The sequence below is a fragment of the Rutidosis leptorrhynchoides genome, chromosome 1 (assembly GCF_046630445.1).
Source record: "Rutidosis leptorrhynchoides isolate AG116_Rl617_1_P2 chromosome 1, CSIRO_AGI_Rlap_v1, whole genome shotgun sequence".
NCBI classification, from domain to species: Eukaryota; Viridiplantae; Streptophyta; class Magnoliopsida; order Asterales; family Asteraceae; genus Rutidosis; species Rutidosis leptorrhynchoides.
Genome location: NC_092333.1, coordinates 544,531,272 through 544,552,182, shown reverse-complemented (window position 1 = coordinate 544,552,182; position 20,911 = coordinate 544,531,272). Strand labels below are relative to the sequence as shown.

Sequence of the window (20,911 nt, the reverse complement as noted above, 5' to 3'; positions counted from 1 at the left end):
TGGATCGGATATCCATTGCCATCCCTAATTGTATATCCATATATGTAAATAGTTCGTAATATGTATTTTAAGTGCTAATGAATATATTTATGGATGTAAATTTTCATATATAATTATATCCATTTTTTTTATTCACTGATATCTATATCTACTATTTATCTATCTAGGTCATCCATATTCAATAGTAATTGTGTTAATTAAATGAATATTTATTGAATCGGGTGATACTTGTTATCACTGGTTGGGGTGGTCTAGTACAGTCCATCTGGGGTAATTAGTTTAGGGAGATGATATTTCCACTTGTTTTTCTTATAAATCAACTACAATTTTATATTAGTTTCCAAAAATACTTTCCAATACTTACTAACAAGAAATAGTTTATTATTTTTAAGTGAACGAGCTCGGAGTATTCGACAAGCTTGCATTTGGGCAAGTGCTTATATCATTTGGCACAACCGAAATCACAAGCTATTTCGCAACAAGATATCAATGGTACCGATGATCCTGCAAGATATTCAAGTGCAAAGCTTCAAGTGGATTTCAAATTGGGCAAAACATCTCAACCTTAGGATAGAAACTGAATCTGACCGTGTCTCGAGCTTTCAATTTTAGTATAGTCGTTGCATTTTTATTTGTTGTTTTATGTTGTTTACATATTCATACTAACCTTATGTATGAGTAATTGAGTATTGTTTCTCCTGTTGCTCATACTAAGGGCCTGTTTACTAATTGCTTAATGGCCTGAATGTTATGGTTGTCTTTTTCGGTCACCATCTTTAGATGTTTACTTTTGACTTATTTTTGTCTGGAAAGCTGGACCAATAGATTATCAGTCAGCTAAAAAACATGTGTCCTCCCCATATAGATGGGATTAATCACATTTCTTTACTGATATACCCATTTTCTCTTTCATTACTTAACTTGTAGAGTATTATTTACCCCCAAATTGAGAACCCATCATCCACTTCATAATCAATTACAAACAATAGATCGGTGTTTTGTTCCAAATAATTCTCCTATGATCTTTCACATTTTTTTTTTCTTCAATTCTGGATCCATTTTGTTCAATTGAAAAAAGAGAGCAAGTTAGTGAAAAAAATGAGTTGCTGGAAGTCACAAGTTCCAAATGTTAGCGGTGCGGTGCGATGGTTAACAACGTGAACCAGAGAGACCTCCGTCGATGACGCCGGTCGTCATAGATCTTGATTGACCTCATGTTGCTCCGGCCACAATGAAAATAATGATGAAAACAAACCCAGTGATTTATGGTTTGTGATGAATGGTTTTTTTTATATCATGTGATTTTGTTAATTGCACAATGTTTTCAAAGTGGGTGTTGTTTGTTAGATTTAAATGAATACAAAGCACTAGTGTTTTTTTCTTTCATTGTCATCATCTTTGGTAGCACTTCAAGAACTTTGTGAAAAGAATATTTGAAAAATATGTGTGATGACCCGGGAATTTTCGACCAAATTTAAACTTAATCTTTATATGTTTCTGACACGATAAGCAAAGTCTATAATATTGAGTCTCGAAACTTTTAGAACTATGTTCATATATCCAGTTCACCTTAGACTATGCTCGACGATTCACGAACAATTATTTGTAAATAATATGTATATAAGAAATTTATGATAATTCATTTCATATAAATAGTTATGTGGTAATATTATTTTGTTACATTAAAAATTATTATTATCAAGTATTAGCAATATTAATGTTATATATTGTTATTATTATGATTATTAATAAAACTATTATTCCTATAAAAAATTATTATTAATTATTGTTATTATTAAGATACAACTTATTATCGTTATCATTAACATTATTATTAATATTATTATTAACTCTATTGTTATTATCATTTATATTATTATTATTAGTATTTATTATTATTAATAATGTTATCAATATTATTATTAATATGTTTATTATTGATTTTTCTTTTTAATTAAATAAAATTATGAAGATAGATAGTTACAAAATAGGTTATCAATCTAATCTGCTTTTGTATTATTCTCACTAATTAGATCTTCCTTGTCTCCCAATTTTATCAAATTGATGATTTAATATATTAAATGGTACTATCTTTTGTCTGTATCTATTTGTTCAGAATAAGATGAGTTCCCACTAACTACTATATTTAAACATACACAACTGGAATACTTTATCACCTATCAATGTTATCTAGATATATATACAACTGCATGAATCATAAATAATTACAACTTGCTATCTCAAAACACGAGTCAAGGACTGATGAAATCGTGCTTCTACAATTCTTTTTCTGTTTTACAGTTAAACGTAAAACCAACCTGCAAACCTTCCTAACTACTGCAGCGTTTTTCCTTCCTCATTCTCTATATTCCTATTCGAATATCATAGGTACTCAACACCATTCCTTCTATTGAAATTCGAGTGGCCCACAAACACTTGTATACTTCAACATAATCACCAACTAGTCTACTTGCTAAATGCTCGACTGATACCCCAATTTCTACTTCAAATTCGAGCTGCTACAACTGCTATATAACTCGTACTTGCTGCTCGCGTTTAACCAGCTGCTACTGCAGCCAGTCTCCACCTGTTTCGAATGATTGCAGTTTACTAAACCATCACTAGACCCAAATCAAATCGTCACCCAAACTGTTGTCCTTGATATTATGAAAACAACCCAAAAACATGTCTTTAATTCTCCTGTTGTTGTTACAGTTCAAAACCACCACCATCACCATCTTCAAACTAATGACTCCTAATTTTACTGTTCGATAGAGAGTTGATACCTGCAGCAACTACTGATAGTGCTCGACTTCCAACAAATAAAAACCATCATCAAACAAGAACCATTAAGATTTACTACTACATATAAGTTTAAGGTTAGTGGATTAAATATTACCTTTTATGAAACTGTGTGCTTTCCCTTTTGCTTCACCACATCATCGAAAACCATTAAAGCTGTTACTGCTACTTGTTTTCCCCTGACCAAACCATGATGTATTATCACTAGTAATACATTATTTCATTACTTGGTTTGAAGCAAACCCAATAACTCATCACATCCTCTAGAATCGCCATCTGCAAAAACTATCTTTACCATAAAAAAAAAATACCAAGAACATCATTAAAATTTTGCTATAAATATTTATTTTATTTATCCTGCTCGATAACTCATTCAAATCTGGAACCCATGATTTTCTACTGTCAAATTCCATATTCTTTCAATTAGACCCAAAAATTTCGAATATAACAAACAATCTCATCAGTTGTTCGATTACCATCATCAAAACACCAAGAACATTAGTAATTGCTGCTATGGATCTATCATGTAAATACGCAGAAAATTATAAAGGGAGTATATAAATTAAAAGAATAATAAAGAACCAAATTATCTACATCACCAATCAATGAAACGATTACTTACTTGAATCAATGAATCGATTGATTAGTGAATCGATTGAAGAGATGTTGACTTGAGAAGCGTTGAACAATCGAAACTATCCTGTGTCGTGTCTGTGTAGAATGAAAACCCTAACTACCACCGGCCGATTTATCTCAAAATTAATGATGGGCTGTTGGTTGAAGCATTGGGCCAAGTTTGGTTCATAGTCGGGCTGTGATACTATGACCCAACTCTGATTCTGGGGACGAGTTAAAAACAGATATCAAGCTAAGTAAATCGGAAATGAGTAGGTGGCGTATTGGTTAAAGAGGTTTGCGTGTGAGCGAGAGGTCTCGGGTTCGATCCTCACCGGGTGCATTTTTTATTAGAGGCTTTTAAAGGTAGTCTTCCTTTTAAAGATTATTATTATTATTATTATTATTATTATTATTATTATTATTATTATTATTATTATTATTATTATTATTATTATTATTATTATTATTGTTATAGTGATTATTATTATGTTGTTATTATTATTGCTATTATTAAAAATTACAATTGTTATTATACATATTAAGATTAATAAAATAATTAGTATTATTATAAATATCATTATCATTATCATTACTGGATTTATCATTGAAAATTATTAGTATCATCACTAATATTAGTATTAGTATTAGTATAATTATGATTTATATAATTATTACCACTAATTTTATCATTTTAAGTATCGTTATTAATATTATGATTAATTATCATTATCATCGATACTGTTAGTATTATAGTTATTAGTAATAATTCCTATTTAAATTTATAAGTATTAGACATGTTAGTAACGATAGTATTATTAAGATTATAAATATGTATTAATCGTATAACAATTTGTATATCAATATTCATAAATGACAAATTATATACTTTCAAAATAATACTAATATATGAGATAAATATAACTATATATATGTTACACATTTTGGATATATATACAAACTAAATAAGTATAATATATAATTTAAGATATAATATATAATTTTGTTCGATTACGATTATATATCTTAATATATATATACGATTAATATAGGTTCGTGAATCCAAGGCCAACCCTGCATTGTTCAGTTTTGTAATATGTATTTTTACTACAAAATACAGTATGGTGAGTTCCATTATTCCCCTTTTATATGCTTTTGCAATATATATTTTTGGGACTGAAAATACATGCGCTGTTTTTATAACTGTTTTACGAAATAGACACACGTACGTGAAATTACATTCTATGGTTGAATTATCGAAATCGAATATGCCCCTTTTATTAAGTCTGGTAATCTAAGAATTAGGGAACAGACACCCTAATTGACGCGAACTCTAAAGATAGATCTATCGGGCCCAACAAGCCCCATCCAAAGTACCGGATGCTTTAGTACTTCGAAATTTATATCATGTCCGAAGGAGGATCCCGGAATGATGGGGATATTCTTATATGTATATTGTGAATGTCGGTTACCAGGTGTTCAATCCATATGAATGATTATTTTGTCTCTATGTATGGGACGTATGTTTATGAGAAATGGAAATATGAAATCTTGTGGTCTATTAAAAGTTATGAAATGATTATTTATGATAAACTAATGAACTCACCAACCTTTTGGTTGACACTTGAAAGCATGTTTATTCTCAGGTACGAAAGAAATCTTCCGCTGTGTATTTGCTCATTTTAGAGATATTACTTGAAGTCATTCATGACATATTTCAAAAGACGTTGCATTCAAGTCGTTGAGTTCATCAAGATTATTATTAAGTCAATTATAGATAGCTATATTATGAAATGGTATGCATGCCGTCAACTTTCGATGTAATGAAAGATTGTCTTTTCAAAAAACGAATGCAATGTTTGTAAAATGTATCATATAGAGGTCAAGTACCTCGCAATGTAATCAACTGTTGTGAATCGTTTATAATCGATATGGACTTCGTCCGGATGGATTAGGACGGATCTTCACAGTTGGTATCAGAGCGGTGGTCTTAGCGAACCATGTCTACATTAGTGTGTCTAACTGATAAGTCGTTAGGATGCATTAGTGAGTCTGGACTTCGACCGTGTCTGCATGTCAAAAGTTTGCTTATCATTTTGTGTCAAAAATTATCTGCTTATCATTCTTTGAGAATCACTTGCTTATCATTCTTAGTCTAGACACATTTTACTGCATTGACTGCATAAATAGTGTATAGACAAAATTCATATCTTAGCATATCTGCTATTTCATATCTTAGCGTATCTGTTATTGTTACCTTTGCCTGACAGCTTCCGTAGATTCCTCCGTAACTTATGGGATTTTAGTATTATATATGCATATGTAAATTATGTATTGCAGGGTACTAATCTACATCCTATAATCTATTTCTTATCGAAAATCCTTCATCTGATCGTACGAGATGAATCCTGCAACCAGTTCGAGTCCCTCAGATTCTGATAGCTATTCCGATAGTTATTCCGACAGCTATACCGACATAATGTTCACCTAAGCTCCGAAAACAGCGTCATCGGCATGAATCAACCAATCAGCCATTATCAATTAATCTGATGGGTTCGTAGTCGACTTAATTAATAGAAACGCGCAGAAGGCAATCCCTTCCACCAACCGAATTCACCTCTTGACAATGAACCTGAAGTGTTTACCGGCGAACCTGTTCGAGACACCATTTTTAGTCTCATTTTCAGGGTAACTCGACAAGATTATATTCTATCCACAATTCTGAACCTTATTTATCCACTCGTTACCGACAATCATCCTAGAGTAATAAGTCAACGAGCTTCGCGCTCGAATAATCAATTCGAAGAATATGGTGCAAAATGTACTAGCTTCAGCAACATCACCGGCACCAACAGTACAATCAATAACAGCACCAGTACCATCAACAATCCATGCATCAATATCATCATATGTACTTTGAGTATGATCTTCGTTCTACGTATCGTTCTATCTCATTTATCTTCGTTCGACATGGCGAATATGTAATCTCTAAAGTTTTAGAGATTATTTATTCTAGTTCCAACCGAAAAGCAAATGAGTTTAATATCATATTAACTCATTAAATCCATGAATACATCTGAAGAAAATATATATGTATATATGTTTTCATAAAGATTGTAATTAAAAATTCTCTTGTACAAACTGTTAATGGTGAAAATATTTAACGGGTAGGTAATACCCGAGGAATATTTAAATTTCACATTAATAAGTTACACTGTATATTCTTCGAATCTGATTCAACAGTTATTCACTATCCTATTTACAACCACCGAGATACGTATCCGTTCACCAAAGAATAACTATTTTCATTCAAATTCAATTTCATATTTGGATTTTGACCTATCAGAATCCAACAAGTGGCATAATGAAGAAATAATGGACACAATAAAAATTGATTAGAAACAGACTAATTAACAATATTAAATTTTATTAAGAAACCACGCTAACAAAATCCTAGCTAACTATTCCTAGCTAACTGTTAATTCCGTATTACACTTTATTTATCGCAATTTAATTATCGTAATTTATTTTATCGCAATTTATTTTCTCGCAATTTTATTTTTTGTCATTTAATTTCTGTTATTTACTTTACGCACTTTATTTATCGTTATTTAATTTCTGTTATTTATTTTACGCACTTTAAATATTGGGACACGTATACAATGTTTTGACATATCATATCGACCCATCTATATGTATATATATATATAGTTTGAGTTGTGATCGAGTCTGAGACGTATACGGGTCACGAAACGTATTAATTAATTCGAATATTATATATTAAACTGTATATGAATTACTGGACTGTTACTGTGGACTACCAACACTGGACAATTAAAATGAATTAAAATATTGATTATAACATATGAAACAAAAAAAAAATTCTTCAAGTTTGCCACTTGATTTCATTTTAAACCCCATTCGTATCATCACAATTACAATCTGCGTTCAAACCTTTCATGATTCTTGAAAGCACTTCAATCGATAGGATGAATCAACCGCACTACACCTACGGGAGAAAAGATTGATGCATTTAGTTATGCATCTGAAAAACTCTCGGAAACTGAGTAAACGTTTAACACATAGTTGTGCTAATTCCTTAATGTTATTATTACCTAAAATAACTTGGTAATTCCTTTCAAAGTAGCAAATTTTGTCACAGCTCCAGCAAATCAACTTCGACTTTTCGTTCGAAACAACCTTATTATCACCTTGATTTATATGTATGCTCTTTTATTGTTACCGGGGAACCTTTTATATTCCACCATATTACCGACAGCGTTTAATCATCTAAAAAACACAATTCTCTTGAAATCACCTCAGATCGATAACCAATGATTCAGATATGATAGCAGTAAATGTAGAAGAATCGGCAAGCAGTACTTTGAAAACTTACAGCATATCCACATCAACAGTTATATGTATAACATTTATATCTTAGAATAATGATGTTCCATTCTGAAATTCTGGAAAGCACCCAGTCCGCGAACCAATACTCTGAATTTTGAAAAGTTAAATGAAGCAACAAAAACTGTAAACGACCCTAATCATCAGAAGTTTGATGATAAAGAATAGTATGTTGGAAAAGCTCAGAAACGTTGGAACTAGAAAATGGATTGAGCTAACAATGAAGGAGACCAAGGACAAATACAAGGACCAAACCCTATATTCAAAGGATTCAGGTAATTCTGGATCCGATGAAACCTTCAAAGAATATCTTGCCCCGAAGTCATGTTAAAATCGTGCGGAAAATCTTTCTCCATCAACCATCGAACTTAGAAATTCCAAAATATCATCATCAATATCTTCGATATTTCTGAGGATATTTTTATAAATATTCTCGTCCGAAATTATATACCTCTTCGTGATTCCTGTGTTTCATTATATTGGAAACTTCTGTAAAATCTAAATTTAATTTATGAATGAATTCTGGAGAAATGTAAAGAAATTGATGCATGAATTAATATAATATAATGACACTTGATCAACGTGATTATATTACAGTAAGTCATGCTGAGTTTCTAATGAAACGTGATGATTCACAGACTCTAACGTCATCACGTGCCATGTTACATAACTCTTTCATTCTGATTAACTTCTGAACATATCAAGAAACTATATTCTTGATAGTTCTATTCTCAGTGATCCAGGTAATTTGACAAATCAAAATGTGAGATTATGTTCTTTCTAGTTTAGAACATTAAGTTCATTCGAAACTCCATATTTACGAATTCTGGACCGTTACTCGCTTTACTAGAGATCGAGAAGACAATAAAGAGGCAAAGAGATCCAAAATATAAGAGAAAATATAAAGCCCAATAACAACCCGAAGATTACAAACCGTGGATATTAATACGAATAGCAATATAAAGACACGGTATAATTAAGAATAGTATCACCCCAAGGTAATAGTAGAAGTAATCAGGTTCTTCTGGAAGAAGATTGAAAAGAAGAATGACAGAAATGATAATTAGGAAAATATCAAGGATTAGAACGAGATTAAGCCTTTTCACAATCTTTTAGATGTATGAATTAAGAAAGAAAGTATAGGAATGGTGAGAATAATGGAACGGAAGAGTTTAATTTATAATGGAAATATCAGGCAGAGTAATCGAGGAAGATCACCGTATGTAATTATAGAGATCTTAATTTTCTTATTCGCTGAAGAATCAAATCTTTTAGATTTCAAAGATTTACTTTAAATCGCTTGAATTCCGGAATTCAACCGAGACAACGATAAAAGTTAAGACGAACCTTATTTTCTAAATTCAACCCTGGTTACGTCAAAAGCTAAGACGAATCTCTATTTCTTCATTTATTCTTTCATGACAGCTTCATTCGGACTCTTCGAATAATCGAGTTATTTTTATCCATATTACTCAATAATGATAAAACTCAATTTATCAACTCATATTTGTCATGAAAACATTTTTATTGTTAGCCATGACCACCTTACTCAAATTTCGGGACGAAATTTCTTTAACGGGTAGGTACTGTGATGACCCGGGAATTTCCGACCAAATTTAAACTTAATCTTTATATGTTTCTGACACGATAAGCAAAGTCTATAATATTGAGTCTCGAAACTTTTAGAACTATGTTCATATATCCAGTTCACCTTAAACTATGCTCGACGATTCACGAACAATTATTTGTAAATAATATGTATATAAGAAATTTATGATAATTCATTTCATATAAATAGTTATGTGGTAATATTATTTTGTTACATTAAAAATTATTATTATCAAGTATTAGCAATATTAATGTTATATATTGTTATTATTATGATTATTAATAAAAGTATTATTCCTATTAAAAATTATTATTAATTATTGTTATTATTAAGATACAACTTATTATCGTTATCATTAACATTATTATTAATATTATTATTAACTCTATTGTTATTATCATTTATATTATTATTATTAGTATTTATTATTATTAATAATGTTATCAATATTATTATTAATATGTTTATTATTGATTTTTCTTTTTTAATTAAATAAAATTATGAAGATAGATAGTTACAAAATAGGTTATCAATCTAATCTGCTTTTGTATTATTCTCACTAATTAGATCTTCCTTGTCTCCCAATTTTATCAAATTGATGATTTAATATATTAAATGGTACTATCTTTTGTCTGTATCTATTTGTTCAGAATAAGATGAGTTCCCACTAACTACTATATTTAAACATACACAACTGGAATACTTTATCACCTATCAATTTTATCTAGATATATATACAACTGCATGAATCATAAATAATTACAACTTGCTATCTCAAAACACGAGTCAAGGACTGATGAAATCGTGCTTCTACAATTCTTTTTCTGTTTTACAGTTAAACGTCAAACAAACCTGCAAACCTTCCTAACTACTGCAGCGTTTTTCCTTCCTCATTCTCTATATTCCTATTCGAATATCATAGGTACTCAACACCATTCCTTCTATTGAAATTCGAGTGGCCCACAAACACTTGTATACTTCAACATAATCACCAACTAGTCTACTTGCTAAATGCTCGACTGATACCCCAATTTCTACTTCAAATTCGAGCTACTACAACTGCTATCTAATTCGTACCTGCTGCTCGCGTTTAACCAGCTGCTACTGCAGCCAGTCTCCACCTGTTTCGAATGATTGCAGTTTACTAAACCATCACTAGACCCAAATCAAACCGTCACCCAAACTGTTGTCCTTGATATTATGAAAACAACCCAAAAACATGTCTTTAATTCTCCTGTTGTTGTTACAGTTCAAAACCACCACCATCACCATCTTCAAACTAATGACTCCTAATTTTACTGTTCGATAGAGAGTTGATACCTGCAGCAACTACTGATAGTGCTCAACTTCCAACAAATAAAAACCATCATCAAACAAGAACCATTAAGATTTACTACTACATATAAGTTTAAGGTTAGTGGATTAAATATTACCTTTTATGAAACTGTGTACTTTCCCTTTTGCTTCACCACATCATCGAAAACCATTAAAGCTGTTACTGCTACTTGTTTTCCCCTGACCAAACCATGATGTATTATCACTAGTAATACATTATTTCATTACTTGGTTTGAAGCAAACCCAATAACTCATCACATCCTCTAGAATCGCCATCTGCAAAAACTATCTTTACCATTAAAAAAAAAAAATACCAAGAACATCATTAAAATTTTGCTATAAATATTTATTTTATTTATCCTGCTCGATAACTCATTCAAATCTGGAACCCATGATTTTCTACTGTCAAATTCCATATTCTTTCAATTAGACCCAAAAATTTCGAATATAACAAACAATCTCATCAGTTGTTCGATTACCATCATCAAAACACCAAGAACATTAGTAATTGCTACTATGGATCTATCATGTAAATACGCAGAAAATTATAAAGGGAGTATATAAATTAAAAGAATAATAAAGAACCAAATTATCTACATCACCAATCAATGAAACGATTACTTACTTGAATCAATGAATCGATTGATTAGTGAATCGATTGAAGAGATGTTGACTTGAGAAGCGTTGAACAATCGAAACTATCCTGTGTCGTGTCTGTGTAGAATGAAAACCCTAACTACCACCGGCCGATTTATCTCAAAATTAATGATGGGCTGTTGGTTGAAGCATTGGGCCAAGTTTGGTTCATAGTCGGGCTGTGATACTATGACCCAACTCTGATTCTGGGGACGAGTTAAAAACAGATATCAAGCTAAGTAAATCGGAAACGAGTAGGTGGCGTATTGGTTAAAGAGGTTTGCGTGTGAGCGAGAGGTCTCGGGTTCGATCCTCACCGGGTGCATTTTTTATTAGAGGCTTTTAAAGGTAGTCTTCCTTTTAAAGATTATTATTATTATTATTATTATTATTATTATTATTATTATTATTATTATTATTATTATTATTATTATTATTATTGTTATAGTGATTATTATTATGTTGTTATTATTATTGCTATTATTAAAAATTACAATTGTTATTATACATATTAAGACTAATAAAATAATTAGTATTATTATAAATATCATTATCATTATCATTACTGGATTTATCATTGAAAATTATTAGTATCATCACTAATATTAGTATTAGTATAATTATGATTTATATAATTATTACCACTAATTTTATCATTTTAAGTATCGTTATTAATATTATGATTAATTATCATTATCATCGATACTGTTAGTATTATAGTTATTAGTAATAATATCCTCTTTAAATTTATAAGTATTAGACATGTTAGTAACGATAGTATTATTAAGATTATAAATATGTATTAATCGTATAACAATTTGTATATCAATATTCATAAATGACAAATAATATACTTTCAAAATAATACTAATATATGAGATAAATATAACTATATATATGTTACACATTTTGGATATATATACAAACTAAATAAGTATAATATATAATTTAAGATATAATATATAATTTTGTTCGATTACGATTATATATCTTAATATATATATACGATTAATATAGGTTCGTGAATCCAAGGCCAACCCTGCATTGTTCAGTTTTGTAATATGTATTTTTACTACAAAATACAGTATGGTGAGTTCCATTATTCCCCTTTTAAATGCTTTTGCAATATATATTTTTGGGACTGAAAATACATGCGCTGTTTTTATAACTGTTTTACGAAATAGACACAAGTACGTGAAACTACATTCTATGGTTGAATTATCGAAACCGAATATGCCCCTTTTATTAAGTCTGGTAATCTAAGAATTAGGGAACAGACACCCTAATTGACGCGAACTCTAAAGATAGATCTATCGGGCCCAACAAACCCCATCCAAAGTACCGGATGCTTTAGTACTTCGAAATTTATATCATGTCCGAAGGAGGATCCCGGAATGATGGGGATATTCTTATATGTATATTGTGAATGTCGATTACCAGGTGTTCAATCCATATGAATGATTATTTTGTCTCTATGTATGGGACGTATGTTTATGAGAAATGGAAATATGAAATCTTGTGGTCTATTAAAAGTTATGAAATGATTATTTATGATAAACTAATGAACTCACCAACCTTTTGGTTGACACTTGAAAGCATGTTTATTCTCAGGTACGAAAGAAATCTTCCGCTGTGTATTTGCTCATTTTAGAGATATTACTTGAAGTCATTAATGACATATTTCAAAAGACGTTGCATTCAAGTCGTTGAGTTCATCAAGATTATTATTAAGTCAATTATAGATAGCTATATTATGAAATGGTATGCATGCCGTCAACTTTCGATGTAATGAAAGATTGTCTTTTCAAAAAACGAATGCAATGTTTGTAAAATGTATCATATAGAGGTCAAGTACCTCGCAATGTAATCAACTGTTGTGAATCATTTATAATCGATATGGACTTCGTCCGGATGGATTAGGACGGGTCTTCACAATATGTAACTGAAAAAAATATACAGAAGGAATTTGAAGGTTTATATTGTGAAAATAAAACTGAAAAAAATATACAGAGGGATTTGAAGGTTTATATGTGCCCCTGGAAATTTGTGAAAATGATCTTTGCCAAGGATATCGAAATTACATTTCCAATCTATTTTGTGGGTGTGAAAATATATTTAAGGGTTAAATTGGTAATTTACTTCTATTCAGTCATTTCATCCGGCACAAAAAGTAAACAACAATTTTTAATTTCTTCTTACTACATGTAACTCTTCATTATTCATTCTGCCATCTATATCCATATAGGAGATTAATGAAAAGAAAGTAAACAGGCTCTAACTTACGTATGAGTTTTGTTTGTGCTCCTGTTTTTCATAGTAAATATAAATATAATATAAATCTATCTATAGTTTCTATTATATTGCTAAAATGATGATGTCATTATTAGGTTAATTCCTTTGTTAAGAAAAAATCAAAAAGAAAAAAATTTAAGCACTGTGGGTGATGTCATTAATCTAAATAATTTTGAATTAAAATTAAATCTTATTAATTAATTATTATTATTAAATTTTATTAATAATTATTTTAATTATTAAAATTAAATAGTTAAATTATTTTAATTAATTATATTGAATTGAGTACGAGAAGGTATAAAAGTTAGGCAGAATGAAATCAATTCTACATTTATATTTTGATTTACACATGCATTTTAGGTGTTTTGATGAAATGTTCAGCTGACGAGTTTCTTAGTTGAATTATGTGGTTCCACGGGTTATAAAACTAAATAACTTTAGCATTTACGTTCACTTAATACCTATCATTAAACTGTTTCGTTTAAACAAAACCGTGATTTCACGGGTCATTTCACTAGCATAATAATATAATACATACAATCTACCTTTTAAAAAAAGAAAAAATATTTAAGTGAATCTAAAAAAAAAAAAAAAAAAAAAAAAAAAAAAAAAAAAAAAAAAACTGGAAATATCAATTCCCATTCGTTTAACCCGTTGGGTCGATTTACAATTTCGGATCCACTTTTAACCATATAAAAGTCCAGTAAACACTAGTTAAAATCTTTGATTGATTTAACAGTTACGGAAGACGATTCAAAATCAAAATCAAAATCATATTCATCTGCTTCGAATTTGTCATCAGAGTTGTATAGAGGTGGGTTTCGATTCATCTGCTAAATCTTGCTTCTTTTAGGGTTTAACTATGATTTTGCTAATGTAGAGTTATTTGGTTTGTTCTTTATCATATTCCGCAACTATTATTAGTTTTAGCTCTGCTTGTTCATTGAGGTAGAATGCTTACACTTTCTTCAATCGATTTTGCTTTCAATTTTTATAAATCACTAATTTTGACTTTATAAAGTCAATATTAGTTCATACTCTGGTCATCTACGATGCGTAAATATAAATGATTTTGCTTCCATTGTTAAAAAAATCACTGATTTTGACTTTTAAAAGTCAAAAGTAGTATATACTTGTCATTTATTGGTTCCTGCCTAACGAATGAAACTTGATCTTGTTTTTGCCATTGTTCCTCTTTGAACCAAATTACACATAATTTTATAATACAGCCGAATTTTCGGTTTAATAGCTTTAGTTCATGATACACATTCGGTTTACTAATCTTTATAGATAGTCGAAGTAAGAAGTATATATGAAATTGTGGTCCCTTAGATATGTGTGTATTGTGTTTTGGAGAGACAGAGAAATAATTCAAGAATTCAGCGGAAAGTAACGGGTCAACTTGACCTGATCAGTGTAAAACTTATGATCCGTTTTGTCGTTTTGACCTGAACCCGAACTGACCCAAGTCGCCCATATTCCCGTCCATATTTCCTTTACATCTTCCTTATAGAACGTTTTTAGTTTCATAGTTTCAGCTTTCTACAGTTGGCCAATGTTCAATGTTCATTTAATTTAACGAATACTATTTCATTAATAACTTGTATTTCTTTAATTTTATATGAATATGATACGATTATTGGTAGCCTTTTTTTTCGGAGAATGAGATGCTATGTTATGGTACTTTATGCTTCCATTTCTTAGATTTAAATTAAAGATTTAAATGACTACGTAAGAACTTTAAGTAAAATTGTTAACTAATTACAGGGTCTTTTTGTCCATAAATAATAAATTCTATATAATTTCAATCTGCATATTTTTGATTTTGAGAGCAGAAGATATGGGGGAAACTAATAAAGAAGAAGCATCAGTAATTGAGAATTTGAGGTCAGCGGTATTCAAAGAATCAGAGAGTTTAGAAGGAACATGTGCTAAAATTCAAGGTTATGATTTCAACAATGGGATTAATTATTCACAAATTCTTAAATCCCTAATTTCCACCGGCTTCCAAGCTTCTAATCTCGGTGATGCCATTGACACTGTTAATCAAATGGTAAAGTTAATTGCTTAAACACTCACTCTTTACTTAATTCAACAAATTAGATGACTTGTTTGTGATTAGCTAATTAACTACTCAATTCAACCCTATGTGGCCGTGTGCAGATCTATTTGTATTTGCACATAAATGCCCAAAAACAATTGTTCAGCTACACAAAGAAAATAAACGAACAAGTGCTTAATTTGAATATGAATGTGAAGTGAAACATCATGACTCAGTGCTAGCAAACACAGACTTATCAAGAAAGCTATAAAGCTGTAAACTTTTTGTTGATTGTCTACTGATTTACGGTGGGCATGCTTAGAAAAATGAAAAACTTGATTATTCACTCAAAAATAGGTTTTTTTTTTTTTTTTTTTTTTTCTTCATACGTTAGTGAATTAGAAATTAGATGCTTTGAATGATTGAGGGTTTTAATATGATGAATGAAGCTAGATTGGAGGCTTTCACATGAGCCGTTAACAGACGATTGCAGTGAAGACGAGAAGAACCCTAAATACAGAGAATCTGTCAAGTGCAAAATATTTTTAGGGTTCACTTCAAACCTCATTTCGTCTGGTGTAAGAGACATTATTCGGTATCTATGTCAACATCATATGGTTAGTAGTAATTCACAACTTTACAATTACAAATACATGTATTTATATACTACTATTCATGTACTATATTTTAGTGTATGCATCGTGACCCCGATTTTCATTTGAATTTAGGTTGAAGTGATTGTGACAACAACAGGTGGCATTGAAGAAGATCTCATAAAATGCCTTGCAGACACATACAAAGGTGAATTCTCGCTACCTGGTGCTGCATTGCGTTCAAAAGGGTTAAACCGTATTGGTAATTTGTTGGTGCCTAATGATAACTATTGTAAGTTTGAGGATTGGATTATACCAATATTTGACCAAATGTTGGAAGAACAAAAAACAGAGCATGTGTTATGGACACCGTCGAAAGTAATAGCTCGTTTGGGAAAGGAAATTAATAACGAGAGTTCTTACTTATATTGGGCGTATAAGGTACACAAAAGTTATACTCTGTTTTGTGTACTTTATTCTATCTTGTTAATAGTAGTTTAGGGTTTATATTTACCACAAATATAGTTTTTTTTTTTTTTTTTTTTTTACTATGCCATAGTTTTTACACTGTTTATTATGTTATTAATAATCTCACCATACAAATGACATAACGTGGTTATATATATTGTAGAACAATATTCCCGTTTTCTGCCCGGGCTTGACAGACGGGTCTCTTGGAGACATGTTATATTTTCACTCCTTTCGCAATCCTGGTCTTGTGATTGACGTGGTACAAGGTGAGATTGTTAGCTTATATTGACTTTTTTGGTCAAACTAACAGTTACTGATATTATTTGATCTATTTCTGCAAGATCTATTTTTTTCGTTGCTAACTTAAGCTTTTCTAAATGTTTTTATCATATTTACATGGTCAACATAGAAAAAGTTATCACCATGTTCCTGCATTTCTAGCTGTTAAAGCAATTTATCATCTATGAAAGATCAATTAACAGTTTATAAATTCAAATTTTCAATAGATGCTCGGCTTGACTAATAGACAGAAACGCCAAATCAGTTTTTTACTTTAATGCGACAGTGATTAAGGGTGTGTTTGATAAAACATAATGATTAAGCGCTGAATGATTAATGTAAGTGATTGTGAATGATAATAAGTTGTTTGATAATATTTATGCATCAACAACATGAATGAGTCAAAATTACCTTATTAAGGTTTTAAATGAATAAAAAGTTCAATATACTTGTTTAATAAGTGTTTTAGTATATGATTTAAGTAGGATATCTAGGTGGTTAATGGTTAAGAAAGTGTTTCAACTCTGATCGGTTAAACACTGAATCTTGAATGCTGAACCATTTAGCATGATATGTCATTAAGAGATCAGAAACAGAAACAAACGTGCTGAATGTTGAATGGTTCCACGTTCAATGCTAAACCATTCAATTTAGAAGTACACAAACACACCCTAGGTTTACCACTAAGTTGGTAATTATTATTATTATCTTTACTTTATTATGTGTATATAATTTGTCAACTTTATAACAGATATACGGGCGGTTAACGGTGAGGCTGTGCATGCGAATCCTAGGAAGACCGGGATGGTTATTCTAGGAGGAGGGTTACCGAAGCATCACATTTGCAATGCGAATATGATGCGTAATGGTGCTGATTATGCTGTCTTCTTCAACACAGCTCAAGAGTTTGATGGTAGTGATTCTGGTGCTCGTCCTGATGAAGCTGTATCATGGGGGAAAATACGTGGTTCCGCTAAATCCGTCAAGGTTCTTTAACACTCTTCTTCTTTATTACCCCATTTATATCAACATGTGCAAAAGTAATTAGTAATTATTGTAAGTTGTTCATGTTAATTGGTTTAATGCAGGTGCATTGTGATGCAACTATTGCATTTCCATTACTTGTTGCAGAAACATTTGCTGCAAAGAGAGGGAAACCAGCTGAGACGAATTCCTGATACGTGTACCATTCATTAATATTACGCCCTGATTAGAAATATGATATACGCTCAAATGTAGTGTATTTTGAATGTGGACATATATTGGTATGATCGCATCCATACGGATCATTGTTTTTAACTTGTAACTTATAAACTTATAAGTGTGGGTATTCGCTATTCGGTGTGATTGAAGTTGACAGTGTCTGCTGTATGCAACAGGCTTAATTCATGCATGTACTCGTGTCTTGAGTGTTTCTGAGCATTGGGCAATTCAGTATCTTCATGTTATTGCCTTATTGGTCAAGTAATATCAATGTTGTAGAGTTGGCCGGCTACGCTGATTTAGCCCTGACTAGTCAGATTTGGGCAATGGTCCGACTCAACTAGGCCCAAGTGAGTCACACCGGTCAACAATTCAAAATCGGTCAAAAGTCAAATTTGGTCGATTGGAGTTGGATTTATTTGGTCAAAATTGATATTTTTGCAAGAGAGATCAGATTCAAATTTCACTAATTCGAGTTGCATATTTTGAGGTAGCCTAAAAAAGGTCAAAAACAATCACGGAATAACTTGGTTAGTTCATGTACATTAATTAACTTGGTTAGTTCGTGTACATTAATTAGAAAAAGATAATCACACTTTGTAGTTAACATATCCGTTTAATTGTAAATATATGTGCTGATAATTGATCATTAAATATATGATATAAATAATTTAAAGTAGCACATGATTCGGGTGCATCTACTTTGATAACTGATAAGCATTCAGGAATACAAATAGGAAAAGCAAAAACTGTTAACTGTTTAATCCATTGTCTGGTTCATATGATTATATCCAGAAGAGTCTATAGTGTTGAACAGGTACCACTTATAGATAAAACTAGTTGTGGAGCTCTCGCTTCGCGCCGGGGGTTCCGTTTTGAATGCGAGTTAAAAAAAATCTTGATCTATTTTGTAAAAAAGAATTTTTTTTCGACATCTAACATTGAAGGATTGTTCCTTTTGTGAAAGTTCTTTTAGCGTTCCTTTTTTTTTGGTTGATCTATTTCGTAAAAAAATATGTTTTTCGACATCTTTTGGTAGCATTGAAGGGTTGTTCCTTTTATGAAAGTTGTCTCTCTTATCGTTGAGGGGAAAAAAAGGTAGTTGATTTTTTTGTAAAAAAGAATTTTTTTTTCGACATCTTTTGGTAACATTGAAGGGTTGGTTCTTTTACGAAACTTGCTTCGTTTATCGTTGGAGACAAAAAAAAAGGTGAAATGGCGAAAATACCTATGGTTACTATTGATTAATAGTGCTACAGATTTTGTCTTTTAGATAGTATAGTAATAGTAATATCATACTTTGAGGAAATTTTCAATTTTGGTTATTGACAAAAGTGTAATACCATTTCTCTTTTTCACTTTATTGTCTTAGCAAAAAAGAGTATATTGTTATAATTTAAGAGTTTATAACTACCTTTAGTGGTCTGACTCTTGGCTATGAACTACTGATATTGAAGGAGAAAGGAGAGAATAATAAATCTTATTGAAATGAATGGTGCAAAAACTGATTACATTCGATCCTATATTTATACTATAATTTTACTGTGCCATATTCTATTCCTATGCATGCGTAAGTTCTGTATACAAAATTGACATCCACATAGCCACCTTATCTTGACTTTGTGGTATCATAACACTCCCCCTTGGATGACAATTTTATTAGAGTGCAACTAGTACTGTCTCGTTAAAAACCTTGCTAAAGAAAAACCCAGCGGGATAAAAACTTTAGTCAAGGGAAAAAGAGTGCAGTATAGAGTTGACTCCCCCTCAAGTAGACATCGATGAGTCATCACATCTTTTGAACTTGCCTCATGCCAATATTGTGAACGTGTGTTCTGAAAACAGCGGTTGACAGTGCTTTGGTATAAAGATCAGCAGAGTTGTTGATTGAACGTATCTCATTTTAATCTGGTTGTCTTTTACGAGATCTTGTGTATATGAGAAGAATCTGAGGTTTTCACTTGAAACTGTATCATCTAAATCTTTTATGTACAAGTTTAGCCCCTGTGATTTGTCAACAGTCTCCTTCATGGTTTGCTCAAACCCTTGTTTCAATTCCTATTCCCTTTTAGTCTTTTCTGAGCCTTACCAATATACCATTCTTTTCCATCAAACTTATGACCGTTAAGACCGTCTATGGCTTTGGCGCCTCGTCAGCATTTATATTTTGTTCTGTCACTTTTGATACTCTTCTTTCATTTGTATTATGCAAGCTGCATTATCTTCATATATAGTTGTTGGTGAAGATAGTTGTTGGTCTTTTATAGCGTTCTAGTCCACAAGAATCAATAATGATTTGTGTCATTGATCTCAACCAAGTATATTTTCGAGTAGTTTCATATAATGTAATCACTTCGTCATGATTTGATGATGTTGCAACAAGCGTTTGTTTTAAAAACGCCGTGATTTTGTGGTACCTCCATTTAGGAATACATATCGAGTTTGAGATTTACCTTTATGAGGATTTGATGAATGACCTGCATATACATAATCAAGAAAATCTTGTTTTGAAGCGTTAGAATAAAATAATTTTAAATCAGCAGTTCCTCAAGGGTATCAAAATATCTGCTTGATTCCATTTCAATGTCTTTTTGTAGGGGTTGAGCTGAACCTTGTCAACAAATTAA

General features: G+C 31.0%; 1 protein-coding gene across 2 annotated transcripts; it reads left to right on the top strand.

The window, feature by feature from the left end:
• The first annotated feature begins 15,536 nt into the window (after positions 1-15,536).
• Positions 15,537-18,496, top strand: LOC139878729 (deoxyhypusine synthase-like). 2 transcript variants are annotated; one of them, XM_071865385.1, is made up of 6 exons: positions 15,537-15,750; positions 16,188-16,355; positions 16,467-16,772; positions 16,963-17,068; positions 17,833-18,068; positions 18,170-18,496. In XM_071865385.1, the coding sequence occupies exons 1-6, from the start codon at positions 15,538-15,540 to the stop codon at positions 18,257-18,259; spliced, it is 1,119 nt and encodes a 372-aa protein (XP_071721486.1). In that variant the 5' UTR covers position 15,537; the 3' UTR covers positions 18,260-18,496. The 2 variants fall into 2 exon arrangements, with proteins under 2 accessions (XP_071721486.1, XP_071721487.1); XM_071865386.1 differs by having other exon boundaries at positions 15,641-15,750; positions 16,192-16,355.
• The last annotated feature ends 2,415 nt before the right edge of the window (positions 18,497-20,911 follow it).

Coding starts and splice junctions, on each gene's coding strand:
- LOC139878729 (XM_071865385.1), top strand. CDS start 15,538: ATGGGGGAAACTAATAAAGAAGAAGCATCAGTAATTGAGAATTTGAGG. Junction 16,356..16,466: donor ATCTATGTCAACATCATATG/GTTAGTAGTAAT, acceptor ATTTGAATTTAG/GTTGAAGTGATTGTGACAAC. Junction 18,069..18,169: donor GTTCCGCTAAATCCGTCAAG/GTTCTTTAACAC, acceptor GGTTTAATGCAG/GTGCATTGTGATGCAACTAT.